Source organism: Barbus barbus (genome assembly GCF_936440315.1).
Source record: "Barbus barbus genome assembly, chromosome: 13".
In the NCBI taxonomy this organism is placed as follows: Eukaryota; Metazoa; Chordata; class Actinopteri; order Cypriniformes; family Cyprinidae; genus Barbus; species Barbus barbus.
In genome coordinates this window covers 26,830,477-26,847,953 of record NC_136741.1, presented here as the reverse complement: position 1 = coordinate 26,847,953, position 17,477 = coordinate 26,830,477, and the positions used below count along the sequence as shown (strand labels likewise).

General features: G+C 37.0%; 1 protein-coding gene across 1 annotated transcript in view; it reads right to left on the bottom strand.

The window, feature by feature from the left end:
• The window catches only part of LOC306879315 (polyhomeotic-like protein 2), a 33,477-nt gene extending 16,432 nt beyond the window's left edge, over window positions 1–17,045 (bottom strand). The window contains exons 1-5 of the mRNA XM_079432143.1: window positions 16,957–17,045; window positions 3,941–4,202; window positions 1,722–1,880; window positions 1,564–1,641; window positions 1,289–1,450 (exon numbers count right to left, since the gene is read on the bottom strand). Coding sequence (XP_079288269.1) covers window positions 1,289–1,450; window positions 1,564–1,641; window positions 1,722–1,880; window positions 3,941–4,141 — 600 coding nt within the window. The 5' untranslated portion in view covers window positions 4,142–4,202; window positions 16,957–17,045. The remainder of the gene's footprint in view (window positions 1–1,288; window positions 1,451–1,563; window positions 1,642–1,721; window positions 1,881–3,940; window positions 4,203–16,956) is intronic.
• Between the last annotated feature and the right edge of the window lie 432 nt (window positions 17,046–17,477).

The window sequence follows — 17,477 nt, the reverse complement described above, 5'->3', positions numbered from 1 at the left end:
GTGGTACCACTTAAAGCCTTTATGTATAAAACATTTATAAAGGTATTCATAATGTACATTTTAATGCATTATATCTTTATATAAATAATTGCAATCAAAGGTAAACTGTATTAATATTTGAAGGTTTGTTTGTCATGAGTTTCAATGTATTATACTTTCTACAGGTGTAATAGTCAATAGATTGTAATATATTATAACTGTGATTATAATTATCTTTAAGATCATACAATGCATTATAAGGTGCATTACAATGCATAATAAATGCATTAAAACTCTCTATTCTTATGATGCATTACACATAAAAGCTTTAAGTAAAGCAAAATTATTATAGTTCAGTTAGAAGGTATATGGAGTGCTATTGTCCTCTGATTTTAATCTCTTAGTTGGATGAATTCAAGTAAATAGTGCCACTAGATTGACTGATATGGCCTTTTTATGACTGATGTGTCTGAACAGTGTCAACGACTCTACCGTGCGACTCCACCGGGCTGGGACACCGGCAAAGGATATAAGTATCGCTTTTCATTTCTCCTCTTTTCTACTACTCGTTTCACTTCTGTTTCAGTTTTTATAACCATTTCTTACTATGTGTAAGTTGTTGTTTTTAGCTTGTGTGTTTGGCAGTGTTATTTCTTAGGATTACTGATAAACTATACTGTCGTGAGTTGTATTTATCTATTTTAATTTTAGTTAAATAATGTCTGAATTTATTATGTCTGTATAGGTCTTTTATTAAGTTTTATTTAATTTGAGTTATTTTAATACTTCAACAAACTAAATGGAAATGATATATATATATATACACTGAATTTATAAATGTGTGTGTGTATATATATATATATATACACATTAGTTGTTTTTTTTTGGTGTTTGGCTTAGTGTTATGTTAAGAATAATTATTTATTATCGTCTGCTAAATGACTAAATAATAATAATAATAATAATCTTTACTAATTATTAGCACTATTGTTTACGCCTTTACAATTATGCAATAAATGTAAAATAGTTAATTTTGGACTGTTTTATTGTGTACATTGAAAAAGTTTGGAGTAATTAGTAATCTAGACAGTAGATTTAACGTTACTTTATAAACACAGTAAAATGATGTTCACACCAATTATCAGTGGCCTAATTTAGCTGAATTCATCCCACTTATTTCTGGCATTTAGCAAAAAAGCAATGACTGATTAAAAGTGAGTATTTCACTCCTTAAATATACATAAACTATGGTAAGCAACCTCACAAACATGAAAGATTTTTGTGTTTGTGGCTATACAGGTATGCTCACCATCTGTGCTCGCAGGTACATTTGAGCTTGGCTGGCTGTCAGGGTGGAGCTTGAGGCGTTGCCTAGCAACACAGCTTGCTGGGAGATCCCAGAGGGGGCAGAGTTTACTCTCTGGGCACGACTGATCAGCTGAGCAGCGGCAGGGGACGTGGTTAAATTAATCTGAGACAGAGTTATGACATGAGCAGCCTGAAAGTTATGTCACATGCAAACAAATATATTGACATGATTATAATGTGCTTGTTTTAAGTGGCTGCATCCAAACAAACGCTTACTGTGGTCTGTGATGGCCCGCTCTGTGTAGATGAGGTCCCATTCTGGTTTGAAGTCTGTCTGCCAGCTGCTAAACTGGCCTGAGAGGGAGAAGCCATGACAGAGAGAGTATGTTTGGGTGTATTATGCTTGCTGTAGGAGACTATGGATGCTAACTGACCTGCTGCACCGCTGCGAGGCTCTGAAGCTGCGCTGTGCTGAGGTGCTGCTGCTGTAGAGCTGCCGTTTGCAGCATCAGATGCTGCTGTTGAGCTGCATACATCTGCTGCAGGTACTGCGCCGCTGTGCTGGGCTGCCTGTGTAGAGCCTGCTGAATCACCTACCATTCAAATGAGACAAAGAAAAAGTAAGAAACCAGATTCGATCTCAATAATATCTTAATTGCTTCACATAGAGAGCAATGCGATGTATATGGAGTGAAAATGGAGACTATCTGAAGTCTCCAGATTCTAAGGTTTTGTTTTGGTAATCTCACGTTTCCTCTAGTGTTTCAATCTCAGTAGTGTCTCAAACGCTGCTCATATTTGCCAAGATACCAATCATATTTAGAGATCTCAATATAAATGTGGAGATTTTTTATAGCTCTGTACCCTTGCTGTATGTCAACAATTCGTCTCACGTATTTCTATTGTATTCACCTGTGAGAGAAAATATGACAAAGTTGATATTTAAATCATAAGTAGCTGCAAGTTGCAAGCTGTGATTCAAGGTGGTGTTGAATGTATGTTATAGGTCCGATTACAATCCTAATCTTTTAATGTGTATTTAGCAACTCTTTGTTTCATCACACATCGTCTCAATAATATGCATTTGTCTCCTCCATTTGGTTTGAAAATGAACTGCAACAAGAAAAAAAAGCAGATCTCTGATTCTTCTGTTGTATTTCATTTCCCTTATTGCTTTCAAGGTCAGCCTTGATGTTTAATATGGTTATATTATCATAATATTAATTTAATAGGAAGATGTTTAATATTAGCCATTGTATTACAAGGCTTCTTTATGCACATATGCCACAGCAAGTCTAATAACGCATAATAGCAACAAAAACGCATTGACATTGTATAGGATAACAGTTACATTTTATGATATTTATGTTTCATGACAGCTAAATAGATACTTAAATATTCAATATAAAAATAAAATTTTGTATAGTCATACTTTAATAATACTGTTACTTAATAAATATTGCAAACCATGTGGACAAGAATGAGAACCTACCTAGATTAATAGTTGTTCTGTACTACTGTACTGATCCTGAGCTAGCATCCCGTAATAAGACAAAAACATTCAGAACACAATCAAAACAAGATGTCAAAATACCTGAACAAGAGCAGACGTTCAGAAAACATGTTCTGTATATGATGACAGTGTGGATAAGTGCATCGCTCTCTTCACTAATGATACCTTCCTATCTTTTTCTTCCAGCTATAATATGTTCTCCGTCATCCCGCACTTCCTTTATGTCCTCACTGAACTGCCCACAACCACACAGTTGCTAGGCAACAGGCATCCTGACCCCTGGTCTTGGTGTGAATAAAGTGCAGCCTGAACTGAGTTTAATGAGCAGTGCTGCTTGTGTCTGATCATGCACCGATCTGAGAATACAATGAATGAAGCAGCTGGGTCTTACCTGTTTCCAGTACATTTTATGTCACTATCATATGTATCACAGTTTTTAAAGATAGAAATGTAGTTAGGTTTCTTTACACAATTAAGTGAACATAAGGGGTGCAGTTAAAATAATAACTATTTTGGATTGATTGGATGTTGCCATTTATGCCATTAACTCATGTCATGGGAATCACTTTGAGCAGCATTTTATACATGAATGTGCTATACTACATCATCATAATTAATAACAACAACAACAATGTATAGGACCTTTCATATTACTATTATTGTTATGATTTAAAAAAGAAAAAAATCACTACTCAATTACTCAAATGTACTACTATTACTGTTTAAATAGGATAAAAGATTATTAATATTACATTCAGCTGAAATCTAGCAACAGTGTCTTTAATTCCCAGGGAGAGGTCAAAGGTCAACCTTTGAGTCAATAAACAATAACACTCCACAACAGAGGAAAAAATATGAATATGAAGCATGGAAATCATTGTCTTTCCCCTTCTGACTGCAGTAATAAACACACCAGCAGATGGCAGTATGGATTAAAAGTTCACTAATTAAACATTTAAGCAAGAAAAAGAGTGTGTGGTGCAATGCAGTGAGTGATTATACAAGAAAGTTTGACAAGCAGAGATGTGGTGAATCGCAAACATGCACGCAGATATTATCAACACAATTACTATGCATTTCTGAGCTCAGTTGTCTATATTTGAAGTGATGGTAATGTTTTAGGGTGAGTGTGACGCGCACCTGTACAGTCTGTCGGTCAGGTATGCCGCTGTATACAGATATCTGGGGAACGGCCGCTCTTCCGCTGCTCGCGCTGCTGCTGCTAGAGCTGACAGTGCTGGCAGTGGAGGCACTGGTGGTGCCTGTGGAGTTTGTGGTGGAGGTACTGGTGCCTGTACTGCTGCTGGCACTGGAGGCAGGAGTGCTCTGCTCGCCCTCCATTGTGCCGCCCCGATGCCTCACCTTTGAACCTCGACCGCCCCGCTGCCACACTCGACGCAAGCTGAGACAGACAGAATAAGAATTGGTAAATTCCAGTTACTAAAATTGTTGAGATCGTTGAGACACTGAAGCAATTTCTAGCTGGTAGTTATGAAATTTGATGTGTTAACAAAAAGAGTACCATAGTACTATCATGTTATTTACGCAGTACCAAGGTAATACCTACATAAGGTAATGTATTTTTTTTTATTTAAAAATTAAATCAAGGCCTTGAAAATCACAATAAGCCATATCAGGGTTTCTGTTTTATTTCGATTTACCGTACAACCCTAATGGTAGTACAATAATGTTTGAAATATTTTGAAGCCTCCTGTCAATATGATCTATAAATACAGCAGTCATTCAGTATCATTGTAAACAGCAAAGAATCAGGAATGTTATTACCATTTATAAAGTTAATATACAAAAGAAAGGTCTGAGCTGGGAGCCTAAGATGTAAACATCACTTAATTCACATACTGTACTTTTCTGGAAAAGACATAATTGCATTTGAGTTAATCCCGGACACTGAATTTGAGTGTTACTGTCAGAGAGCACTACAGTTACATTTCCGTAAACCTTTTTTTCTCAGCAGTCTCCAGTTACCAGCACATGAACGGCCATGGCTATGGAAGATGGATTACACAGCCAGTCAGAAGAGTTTCCCATGTCAATATGCGATACAGAACCACGCTAAAGGTTGTCAAACAATACTTGCGTCAACAAAACATTACTTTTTTGGTTCAGTCTGCTTTTATACAGAGTGATTAAATTATATTGGTGAAGCTTTTTCAGCATGCTCTCGATTACCACAGCCAATAATTTCAACTTTTAATTATTTTACAGTAATGCACGTATTGATTGGGCCAAGAGAATCGCACATTTACTTATTTCTATCCATCTATCTATCTATATATATAATTTAGGGTCAGAATTTTTTTTTGGGGGGGGGGGGGGGGGGGGTGTTGATAAGTTTCAGTAAAGATGCATTCAGTTGATCAATAGTGGCATTAAAGACAATTAGTAATGTTACAAAAGTTTCCAATTCCAAGTAAAATCTGTTCTTTCAAACTCTTCATCAGAATCCTTAAAAGGTATCACAGTTTCCATAATAATATGAAACAGCAAAACTGCTTCAATTGATAATAAGAAATGTTTATTGAGCCGCATATTGGAGTAATGATGCTAGAAATTCTGCTTTGCATCACAGGAATAAATTACATTTTAATATATATTAAAGAGAAAAGTTATTTCACATCGTAGTAATATTTCAAAATATTACTGTTTTACTTGATCGGATAAATGCAGATTTGGTAAAAATAAGAGACCTAAGTATTTCGAAAACCATTACCAACCCCAATTCTCCAGAATGTGTTAACATAAACTTCCATTATAAGTGAATTTGTAAACATGATAATCAACCACATGCCACAGATGCAGTGGACAGAGCTTGTTTTGAATCTGAATCATTTAAACTAGACATAGACATAGATACAAGTATCACAAGAGAGTCATATGTCAGTTCATCCCATCATATAAACATGAAGCATGTAATCAGGGCTAATAAATGAAAAATAGTTGCATGGGCTGAGGGTTCACCCATCTAAATCTCATCACCAGAATCGCCATAGGCACTAATGTTTAAATGACTACTCTCCTTTCCTTTCTGTCTCTCTGTCTTCTGGGGTTTGTTGTTCAGGGACAGAAAGTGGTAATGGGATTGAGATGGGGGACAGAAAGAGAACGAGTGCGGGCGGGGCGGGCTTTAGAGGGGAAGTGTGGCATGGTTTCAATTATACTCATTTAATTACTCACACGCACGTGGTTGAGAGCCACTAACCCCACACACTCTTCACCCCCTCCCCATCTACCCCGAATCGCCCCCTCTTTGCCCACAACAAACCATTATGCCTCCCCCCTTTCTAGGTCTGTTATTACGCCAAGAAATGGTGTAATATCAATGAGCCCTCCCCCTAAGCCATTTCCTGCGCTCCAAAGAACTAATGGAGTTGGGCATTGTAATTAGATAATCTAAATATAAGTCCTGAGCCTCATTAATATACATTAATGGAAGGGCCATAGGGATATCTGAGAACTTGGTTACAGAATTAGAATATTTTTAAACCTTGGTCAAACTCGAAGATACTGGGTTTTGCACAAGTTTACTTTAGTGTGTTCGCAGTGGCATACTAGCATGCTCCTTACTGCATACTGTGCTCATATAAGTATACAGTACAATAAAGGATTCAAACAGTATGCTAAATGTCACATGACCACCCTACTTTGCATGTTTACTTCAGCGAATAATCCGTTTTTACTTTTGTCGTTTTAAATTTTATATATATATGTGTGTGTGTGTGTGTGTGTGTGTGTGTGTGTGTTTAATGTAAACTATGCGATTTTTGCAGTTGATGTTTTTGAATTAATAATTTGGAACTGGAGAGTGAAATTGGGAAATTTTGGAAAGAATGTAGGTATATCATGCATTTTCAGAGTTTGTATACTGCATACGTAGTATACATACTATATACTGCAGAAATAGTACACACAGTACTATGGTAGCACTCCATCACAATCTTTTTAGATGCTACCAGCTGTGTTCCTTAGTAAACACTAGAATGTGCTATGGTGGAAATGCATCATTAAATGCCATACACTCATGATTAAAGCCTGCTTGGTTCATATTTAGCACTTGAGTGGGCCTGCTAATGAGAGGGAAGCTCTTATGTTGAGTCCAAGTCCCGGGCCCCTCTGAGGCTTCCGGTCCAACCAACCATATGCATCCAGCCAATCAGAGGCTCTCTACAGCGTACAGTTTAAACTACTATTAAATGCACTGTCACGTTAGTAGAGCTAAAAATAAGCCTGTCAGTAATTCCAAAACACAGAACAAACTAACAATCCGTTAATCCAAAAAGCCAAAAAAGTTCAAAGGATGTTAGGTAAGATGGAAGGATGAGGATGGAAATGGAAGACAGACGTGCATCAATATGCATGCACTGAGAGATTTCACAGACATCCAGGTTAGCCAAGGGCCCACCTCCCAGACAAAAACCCAGCTCCTACCTTTTCTGAGGGGCAGTACGAGCTCCGTTTGGCCCCGTGGTGAGCCCCATGCCTCAGGACCCTAATACTTCTTTGTCTAGTGTACGTTCTGCACCCCAATCCTGCCAGATCACCGCTAGCATCCACCGTCCCAGTCGCCAGGCACAGACACACTCTCTCTCTCCCTGTTTCTCTCCATCTAACACACGCATACGAGCCCCCCCCCCGTTCTGTGGTTTCCTAGCGACAGCCAACTGGGGGTGCCTTTTGGAGCCCTATTGCAGAGCTGTGTGCTGATTGGACAATTGGTTCTTCTCTAATGAAGATGATGGTAACGATTTTTTATCCCCCTCTATAAGCACCACCGGTCCCCCCTTTCAGAATATTCACTGGTGATGCTCGCCCTGTCAAAACAGAGGAAAAGGCCTGTCCTGGAAAATTAGACTTTGATAGAAGTCATATTTATATTTAGTGTTGTAAAAATGTACTTAGAAATGCTGTTTTGATAATACTTAAGGTTAGGGACTTCTATAAACTCAATTCTCAATTCTGAGCATTATAATTTGGCATCTCAAATCATTTATGTAACATGATGTAAACAGCTATGCTAAAACACACCAGCATCCTTACAAGTTTATTTTGGCTTATTGATTTTTGTTTCACAACAACACACCCAGAATGCCCTAGCAACCACATAGCAACACCCTGGCATTACGGCACCAAGTTTTACTGGAGCAACTAGCACTCAAATTAGTTTTTTAGCAAATGTAATATTCTAGTAAATATAAGTTGTAATTAAAGGTGCAGTATGTAATATGGGCAGCTAGTGGTTGAAATGGGTTCTGCAGTCCATATTCGAAATATTGGAGAGAGTTGTTTCTCATACTCCTCCCCCTCAGACTCGTCACTCACGTGGGTTGCCAGATTGAGGAAATGCAACCGGAATGATTGCAGCTGACAATAGAAGTCAACGGGCTTTACACACTGTAAGGTGATGAGTTAAATTAATCTAAGTTTTAATGCGCCTCTGGTCACAGATCTTTTTAGATGAATGCTGGGTACAATCTGTTTGATCGCTTCCATGCCAGCAATATGCTGTCTTTTCTGACAGCTGGCAACCTGTGGGCAGTGGGCGGAGTCAAACAGACCAAAACAAAAACAGACATTCTGACACGGAACACACTTATCAAAACAGAATAACTGGCTGTAGCATTGTTTTTCAGAGAAACACATATGTGAACTTTCATGTTTCCTAAATATGTGCAAACATACTATGGTATTTTTATGCTTTAGCACAGTCAAAAAATGACATACAACACCCTTTTAATGGCAGTGCTAAAAACAAAGACAAAGAAGAGACCCCAAGCAAAGACACAGTGAAGTCAGAAAACGCTGCAGTTCACAGTGTTGGTTGATGAAGTGTTGTGCTGATGAGGCTGCCTCTTAATAATCAGTGATTAGAGCATCACTTAGCAAAGGGTATAAACCCCCAGCCGCTGTGGCAATCACAATCAAACCACACACTCGTGAAAAACAGACCGCATGTGGCCGGATGTGTTATTCAGATTGTGTGTGCTACAGAAAGTGAATAGGGTTTGGGACCCGCTTAAATCGGGGCACAACAAAAGACCATTCTGGTCATTCTGAAGAGGCCCTACTAAATTGAAAATATACATACAAAGGGGCCTTTCTGACCTTGGAGGAGGAGATAAGAACGGCACTGTCCTGAAAAGTAAATTGAGGTACTTATTGTGTAACACCTCCGGGCTGTGTTATTCTGAAATGTACTCTCTCATGTAATATATTGATTGCATTCTGACGGGCATGAACGTCATTGATTGCCATCTGCTTATTAGCATATAGATTAGCTTCTGGTGGGGCTGGATAAATTAAGGTGGAAGAAGGAAGGTTAGAGAAGGAATGAGGAGGATGAAAGAAGGTAGGCAAGGTGGAAATGATGAGAAGGAACGGACAGAGCAAGGTGACTGCAAACTACATACAAGGGATATAAGAAAAGAAAAAAAATACTTCAGTGAATAATATATATTTGTATTTCCATTCTGTTTGTTTTTTTTTGGCAAGATTGTTCAATCCATTCCTTCTCTTTATGTTGTCTAACACCTCCCTCTTGTTTCATTGTCATTTTCACATGTGCTTCATCCATTCAGAAGACAGAGGATAGAAAGAATGAGTGAACAGAGAAAAAGACAAACTGGGAATATGTGATGAGAGAGTCAACGATATAGACAGGAAAATCAAGATGGACAGATGAGGAAGAGTAGTAAACTGGGATGGGATGGGGGTGCTCCTGTCTGTCTGGTCTGAGTCTGATCCATATTAGTTACTCACTCATCCACTCAGCATGAAATGAATGGGGGGCAGGGAAATGAGGCGGGGTGGGCAGCCACCGGGAGTGGCGGAGGGGGCTAGGACAGATGCGAGAGCATTGAGAGATGGAGGAATGCTGATTTTACGGTCTCTCACATCACTACATTTGGACTCATTTAGCGCATTTTAATTTACTGCAGTAAAAGTCATAGTTAATCTCAGTCTGTCAGTGGTAACTAGTCTGGTTATGTTGATAACAGTGTATCTCATGATCGAGTTCCTTTTTTGTCGTCTTCTTTGTCCCTTATATTATTTTATCAGCCTGTGTGTTGATTAGTGAGTTCACTGACAGTTGCAGAATTTCTTTTGTTTTTAATTTTTCTACTCATTTGTTAGTTTTTTTTGTTAATTTTTATTTTTATATTGTATTCAATTTTATATTTTTATTATACTATTTTATTGTTTTTATATTTTACATTGTTTATTATATTTTCTAATAGTTTTATTTTTATTGTATTTGTATTAGTGCTGTCAAACGATTAATCATGATTAATCGCATCCAAAATAAGTTTTTGTTTACATAATGTGTACTAAATTAATCGTTTGACAGCACTAATTTATATTAATCATATACTTATTATTTTTGTTTATATATATTTTTTATTTGATAAAAGTAGCTTGTATTTTACTTAAAATTTCTTAATAATCATTATTTTATTTTAGATAACTTCAACTGTGAAAACCTGCACTGAAAAAAGCAAGTTGTTTGGGGGGGGGGCTTAGACTGATGCCAATAAATTAATATGATGGATATGAAATGGTCACCTATAAACTCTCCATTCTTACACTAAGTACAAACTGTACTGTGTTTAAGTTAAATTGAAATCAAGCATCAATTTAGGGCTGCCACTAACGACTATTTTTATTTTGATTAATCTATCGACTAATTTGTCGATTAATCTAAAGGATTTTTTTCCCACAAAAAAGTTAACAATTTTACTTAAGAATATTTTATTAAACCAAATGAAATCCAAATTTCTATGAAATCCTTTTTATAAAAGCAAAAGTAAAGTGCAACATAGAGTACAAGAAGCAAGTGTCCATCTCATTCACAGTCCAAATCTCTGACGTCACAGTTCAGTATTATAGTGTAAGAAAGACAACATATCCACGTGCTCTAGTCTACTACTAATAAAATTATAATCAAAAACACTTTTTAAAGGAGTATTTACCAGAAATATTATTTACCAGAATTTATTTAGGTGAAAAATGTAAGTGTGCAGTATTTCAGAAAAAAAAGAAAATAAAATTGTAAAAATATAAAATCAATGAATTGGAGATGCTTTTGATTATTAAAATTTTATGGAACCATTAAAATGGAATCCAGAAAATAATGGAAAACAAAATTTGTTAAAGATAAAACTGTAAAACTCAAATTAATTAGACAGGCTTTTTGATTAATAAAATTTTATTTAACCATTAAAACAGAGTATAGAAAAATAAAAATGGAAAAAAACTGAATTTGGAAAAAAAACGGATTTCATAGGGCCCTATAATTATAATAATTTTTTTGTGGTAATAAAAATAGTGAACAATAGCTTCTAAAATTACTTAAAATACATATATAATAGCAATGATGCAATAATAATTAGTTCAAATAAAGTATCAAAAGCAAGAAATCAAATGGTTTTATTGAACAAAACTGTTAAAATACAATGTATTATAAACAATAGAGCTGATGTAGATTACGCATTACAACAAAGGCCTGCAGGGGGCGCCAACGGCCTGGTGATTATTTTTTTACACATTACTGTGCGATCTAATCCTTGTTTAAAATTGACCAAGAACCATTTAATTCAAATGTCCACTTAATCTTTAATATTTGGTAATTTCTTTAGGACAGAAATGCTATAGCCGCTGTAATTAAATGAATGTGGACTTCAAAACGTGTAAACTCAGAGTGAGGGTTTGAGCTTTTATCTTGAAACCGCAATGTATTCTCCTGTGTTTGTGTAGATTTATAAATGATTTACCTTACAAATCTGATGAAATGGTGCACGTTGCGTTCCCAGATGAACGTTATAATGAACCCAAATTCACAACAACATGCAGAGATGGAGTTTGAGACGCTCCACACATGTACAGGTACATCTTCAAAAAATTTGAATATCATGAAAAAGTAAAAAAAAATTATTGTAACTTACTTCAAAAAGTGAAACTTTCATATATTTTAGATTCATTACATGTAAAGTAAAATATTTCAAAAGTTTTTTGTTTTAATTTTAATGATTAGAGCTTACAGCTCATGAAAGTCAAAAATCAGTATCTCAAAATATTAGAATATTTACTTTTGAATTTCAATTAATGACCATCCCTACAGTATAAATTCCGGGTATCTCTTGTTCTTTGAAACCACAATAATGGAGAAGACTGCTGACTTGGCAATGATCCAGAAGACGAACATTGACGCCCTCCACAAAGAGGGTAAGTCACAGAGGGTCATTACTGAAAGATGTGGCTGTTCACAGAGTGCTGTATCAAAGCATATTAAATGCAAAGTTGACTGGAAGGAAGAATTTGGGTAGGAAAAGGTGCACAAGCAACAGGGATGAACGCAAGCTTGAGAATACCGTCAAGCAAAGCTGATTCAAACACTTGGGAGAGCTTCACAAGGAGTGGACTGAAGCTGGGGCCAGTGCATTAAGGGTCACCACGCTCAGACGTCTTCAGGAAAAGGGCTACCAAGCTACTTCTGAACCAGAAACAACGTCAGAAGCATCTTACCTGGGCTGTGGAGAAAAAGAACTGGACTGTTGCTCAGTGGTCCAAAGTCCTCTTTTTAGATGAAAGTAAATTTTGCATTTCATTTGGAAATCAAGGTCCCAGAGTCTGGAGGAAGAGTGGAGAGACACAGAATCTTGTTGCTTGAAGTCCAGTGTGAAGTTTCCACAGTCAGTGATGATTTGGGCTGCCATGTTATCTGCTGGTGTTGGTCCACTGTTTTCTGAAGTCCACAGTCAACGCAGCCATCTATCAGGAAATTTTAGAGCACTTCATGCTTCCTTCTGCTGACAAGCTTTATGGAGATGCTGATTTAATTTTCCAGCAGGGCACCTGCCCACACTGCCAAAGGTACCAAAAGCTGGTTCAATGACCATGGTGTTACTGTGCTTGATTGGCCAGCAAACTCGCCTGACCTGAACCCTGTAGAGAATCTATGGGGTATTGTCAAGAGGAAGATGAGAGACACCAGACCCAACAATGCAGATGACCTGAAGGCCGCTATCAAAGCAGCCTGGGCTTCCATTACACTTCAGCAGTGCCACAAACTGATCACCTCCATGCCACGCCGCATTGATGCAGTAATTCATGCAAAAGGAGGCCCAACCAAGTATTGAGTGCATAGAAATGAACATACTTTTCAGAAGCCTGACATTTGTTTAAAATATCCTTTTTTTATTGATCTTATGTTATATTCCAATTTTTTGAGACACTGAATTTTGGGTTTTCGTTATCTGTAAGTCATAATCATCAAAATTTCAAGAAATAAAGGTTTGAAATATTTGACTCTATGTGTAATGAATCTATATAATAATATATGGGTTTCACTTTCTGAAATGAGTAAAAAAAAAAATTCTGCCGCTGTGTGACGCACGTACTTAACCTACACGCATGGAAATAATAAAAGCGCATATACTGTATTAGAACTGAATCGCTTATAATTATTTAATTAAATCATAGCGTTTGCTATGCTTAATTGTGTTTTTTTTTTTTTTTTTTTTTTTTAATGGGTTTAATATATCATGCAGCCTTGGAAAATAGTTTATTAATGTGTTTTATGGATTCTCGTCCGTGAAATGCGCCACTTCCGGTATTTTGCCGGTTAGTCGACGCAAGCAAAATTAAGTCAATGATTTTTAAAAATCAACGAATCGCGACAGCCCTACATCAATTATTTATGTTGCATGATATTCAACTTCAATTAAAATTGTATTTGTATAGTGCTTTTTTAAAATAGCCTACACATTGTTTCAGAGCAGCTTTACAGAAAATCATTGTTAATTTTTATAATATCTTCATGCCTTATAGTCGTATTTAGCAGATTAGAGTTGGGCAATAATATATTCTACATAAGCAGTTTAGCAGTTGAGATATGCACGCCATACTATATGGCCTGAACAACAAATCACAGCCATAGAACACTTGCCGGTGGGCTTCACTTGACTAATGGTAGCGCACACCCGCACAACGGTGAAAAGTCTAACCATAAACCTTTTTCACCCTCTTTCCATCCTGTTTTCTTTTCTTTCTCCTCTGAGACTCCATTAATTGGTGTCCCTTCAGTACCCCATTCTGTGGCAGTAGAGCCGCTACGGCCCCAGACAGACATTCCCAAGTGACTCTGTTTCCCTCTGCAGAGCCGCAGCATCAATGCAGCAGAGATGGATTAACTCTCCCTAAGAAGGCTGTGAATATAGTACCCTGATGATGACCACTAAGATGGGCTACAGAGGGGGCCCCTCATACTTATTAATGCGAAGGAGGATATGAATGTCAGTAATGAGCACCTCTGGAACCAAAAACCTTATTATGATTGTAAAAAAAAAAAAAAAAAAGAATAATGATGTTGGCCTTGGTTGTTAGGCATTCATTGATTTATTCTTTTATATAGCTAGCGTAATTTCGTTTATCAAAATTTTAATTATATGTACACTTGAGTAATTTTTCATTTTTTCTCCTCATTTGTTTAAAATAATATATACTCTCATTCGAGGACAATTCCAGTCATATTAGCCTATTAAAAGTTATTGTATTTTTCAGTCTTATGAGAACCAACATAAGATCAAATGAGTAGCTAAATACTACTAACTTTGTCTTAGTGACTCCCTGTTATGTGGACATTTTTGTAGTAAATTAATTATGGTGCATGCAAATAGCATATTTGTGCAATGGCTTTCTACAGTAAATGCAAACATTTTTGCTTTTGCCTGATGTTGCATGTACATGCATGTTTCAGTGGTGAGAAATTGCACTTTTAGTTATAAAAACATTATTATTATTATTATGAAAATAAATAAATGTTGCTCCAGGCAGCTCTTTTTAAAAGTCCTACTTTAGATGCCAATATTCATACCTTTGAATTCAAAACGTCCTGCCAAAAAAGTAGTTTGTGGAAAAACTGCACACTTTTTTTTTTTTTTTTTTTCTCAAAGATTTTGGGCAAGTGTTTGAAAAATCAGCCCTTGTTCTTTCTGTTTAACATTAATTGTCTTCAGTGTCACAGTGCTACAAAGCAGAACACCTCTATGGCTATCCTGGAGAATGTAGACATCAGCACTGTGCTGTCAGTGACGCAGCACACGCTGAACATCATGTGGACACTTAGACTTCAGTGAGTCCGTTACATTTGGATTCCTTTAATTAAGCTGGGCGATCATATCTACTGGGCAAACCCACAATTTAAGATGGGTAAACACGTTTATGAGGTATTTGTCTTTGACTCTGGGTTAAAACTGAGACACTCGAAGCTCTAATTCCTTCAAGTAATCGGCACGTTAGAGTAAGCGCACACAATCAGGCTCCCAGTGCAATTAACCTTCAGTCCCACTCGCAAGAATTCTGGGTCACTGCACAAAGGAGGGAAGATGGTTTATTTAATAAAAGCACTTTAACAGAAAGCTTGAAAAAAAGCTTCTGGATTAAAGTATGGATGGATGGGCAGACAGACAGATTCCTTCACACATGCTGTAATAGCTTAGACAAGCATAGCTATTATTACTCATATTAGTTGTGTTATGAACGTAAATGATACGTCAAGGTTTGCTATTTATTTCCTAAACAGTCAGACTAACGATTTACATCTGTCAGACAAAAAAAAGGGTGGAAAAATCATTAAAAGAGGGACTTGAGCCATATGTAGAGACTAGAATATCATGGAATATCTCAAAACTAGTATAAATCCACCTAGTGAAAGTCCAGAACACGCTAGCAACAAAGTTGTGAGTGTTGCATGCTCCGAAAACATATAGCTAGTTTAAATTCATTGTATAAAATTATAAAATGACTTACAGATTCAAAGCAATGATTTTATTCACAAACAACCAGTAAACAACTGTCCTCTGGAGCTGTATGATTGTAAAAAATAGAGTAATGATGTTATCATTGGTGTCCATTGATTTATTCTTTCATATGGCTAGTCAAGTTTTGTTTATTCATCACCAACACATCAGCAATTAAATTAAAGGTGCACGGAGTAATTTACTGTCTTTGTCTTCATTTAATTGTTGTATACTCATGAGATGCCTCCAGTCATAGTAGCCATATTTGTCAGATTTGTTGCTTTTGAATCTATATGCGTGATTTTATAATCTTGCTCACTGATTTTAGTTTCAGCAACTAATTAAAACTTAAAACTGTCCTGCCAGAGATTGCTGGAAACGCTGAGGTAGTTGCTTTGCACCATCTGAAACTGGTTCATTTACTGCGACAACAAAACGGCCCAAACACACCTACCATAAGTTATCAACAAAGTAATCAAAATAATGTGAGTGTGTTTATTATAAAGGCAAACAACCTGAACCAAGTGGCAGCATTATAATTCCATGAGGCTGAATGGAATTTTGCATGTTTGGGAATCTGCAGATCAGAACGTTCTGGATTTAATACGATGCAGAAGTTTTTTTGTCACAGGATCTGGTTTGGAGCGATTTGCGCCTCTCGTTCTAATCCAGCTGTGTTGTTATTTGGCTGAATCACCAACTTGGAAGTACTAAAGAGAAGAGCAGTTTAAACGTACGCACACATGCACATGCACACAATCATCCAATTGCACTGTGGCCTGGCGCACTCATTCACATGGTATCCATTCTATTTAATCTGGCCTAATGTGGGTCACATGGAATGCTAAGGGCACAATGACCCGGCCCTGACCCCAGACTCGACTCTTTCAGATGCACATATGTATACTGTACTTGGCGTGAAGGAAACTGACCTTTAAAGGAATATCCTTCAGATAGACTGTTTTGAAACCAATTCTTTATGCTGTTGAAAAGGCTGATAAGATTCCCTCCATCCTTAAGATTTGGAGTTAATCTAAAGTAAATAATGTGTTATGCATTCAAGCTTATCGTCATACACAAGAATGGCAGGTTTTGTTACGAAATAGGATTGTTGTCTTACTAAAAGTGTGTTTTGTCTATACAGATTTGCGAAACCATGGGCCAGTGCCCTCACATCCACATTATCGTCCCTCGAGCTGTCAGAACTGAGCTGGCCGGCTTTGAAACAGGTCTGGAAGCATGCAGTAAGAAAACAAACACATCCCCTCTGCCTAAATCCTTCCACCTTGTTTAAGAACCACCAGAAGGAAGGAATTTCACAACATGCACATAAATAATGCCTACCTTACGCTTTGGCTTTGCCTTTTCTTCCTAGGATTGGATTACGTCCTGCTATCCTACACCATTTCTGGGTTGTGTTTGTCCTGTAAGCTTTACCGCAGAGCAGAGAGAGAGAAAGTATTGGGGGGGTATTAGCATTCCAAAGGTTACATGTGACACGGCCTCAGCCAATCACAGGACGGCATGCTTTCATGACCCTCCCCCTTCTTCCTAAATCCCTCCCCTGGTTCTTGTTCTGTCAGTCTACAGAACCATGGCAACACAAAGGGCTTTAATTCCTCTTTCGATTTCATGGCGGCTCGCTTGAAATGCATGCTGAAAAGTTTACTTACTCAAGCGACAAGCATATGAATGATGCCTTCAGTAATGATCTTTTTGCTCATTAATTGTTTGACCTGTGAAATCATAGCCGTTTGTTAAATATATAATGTAGCTGTTGACTTCTATATAAAAACAAGGGTTACACTTTATACTGATTCAGTGTGGTTACATTTTAAGCATTTATTAATCTTGGTTAATGTTAG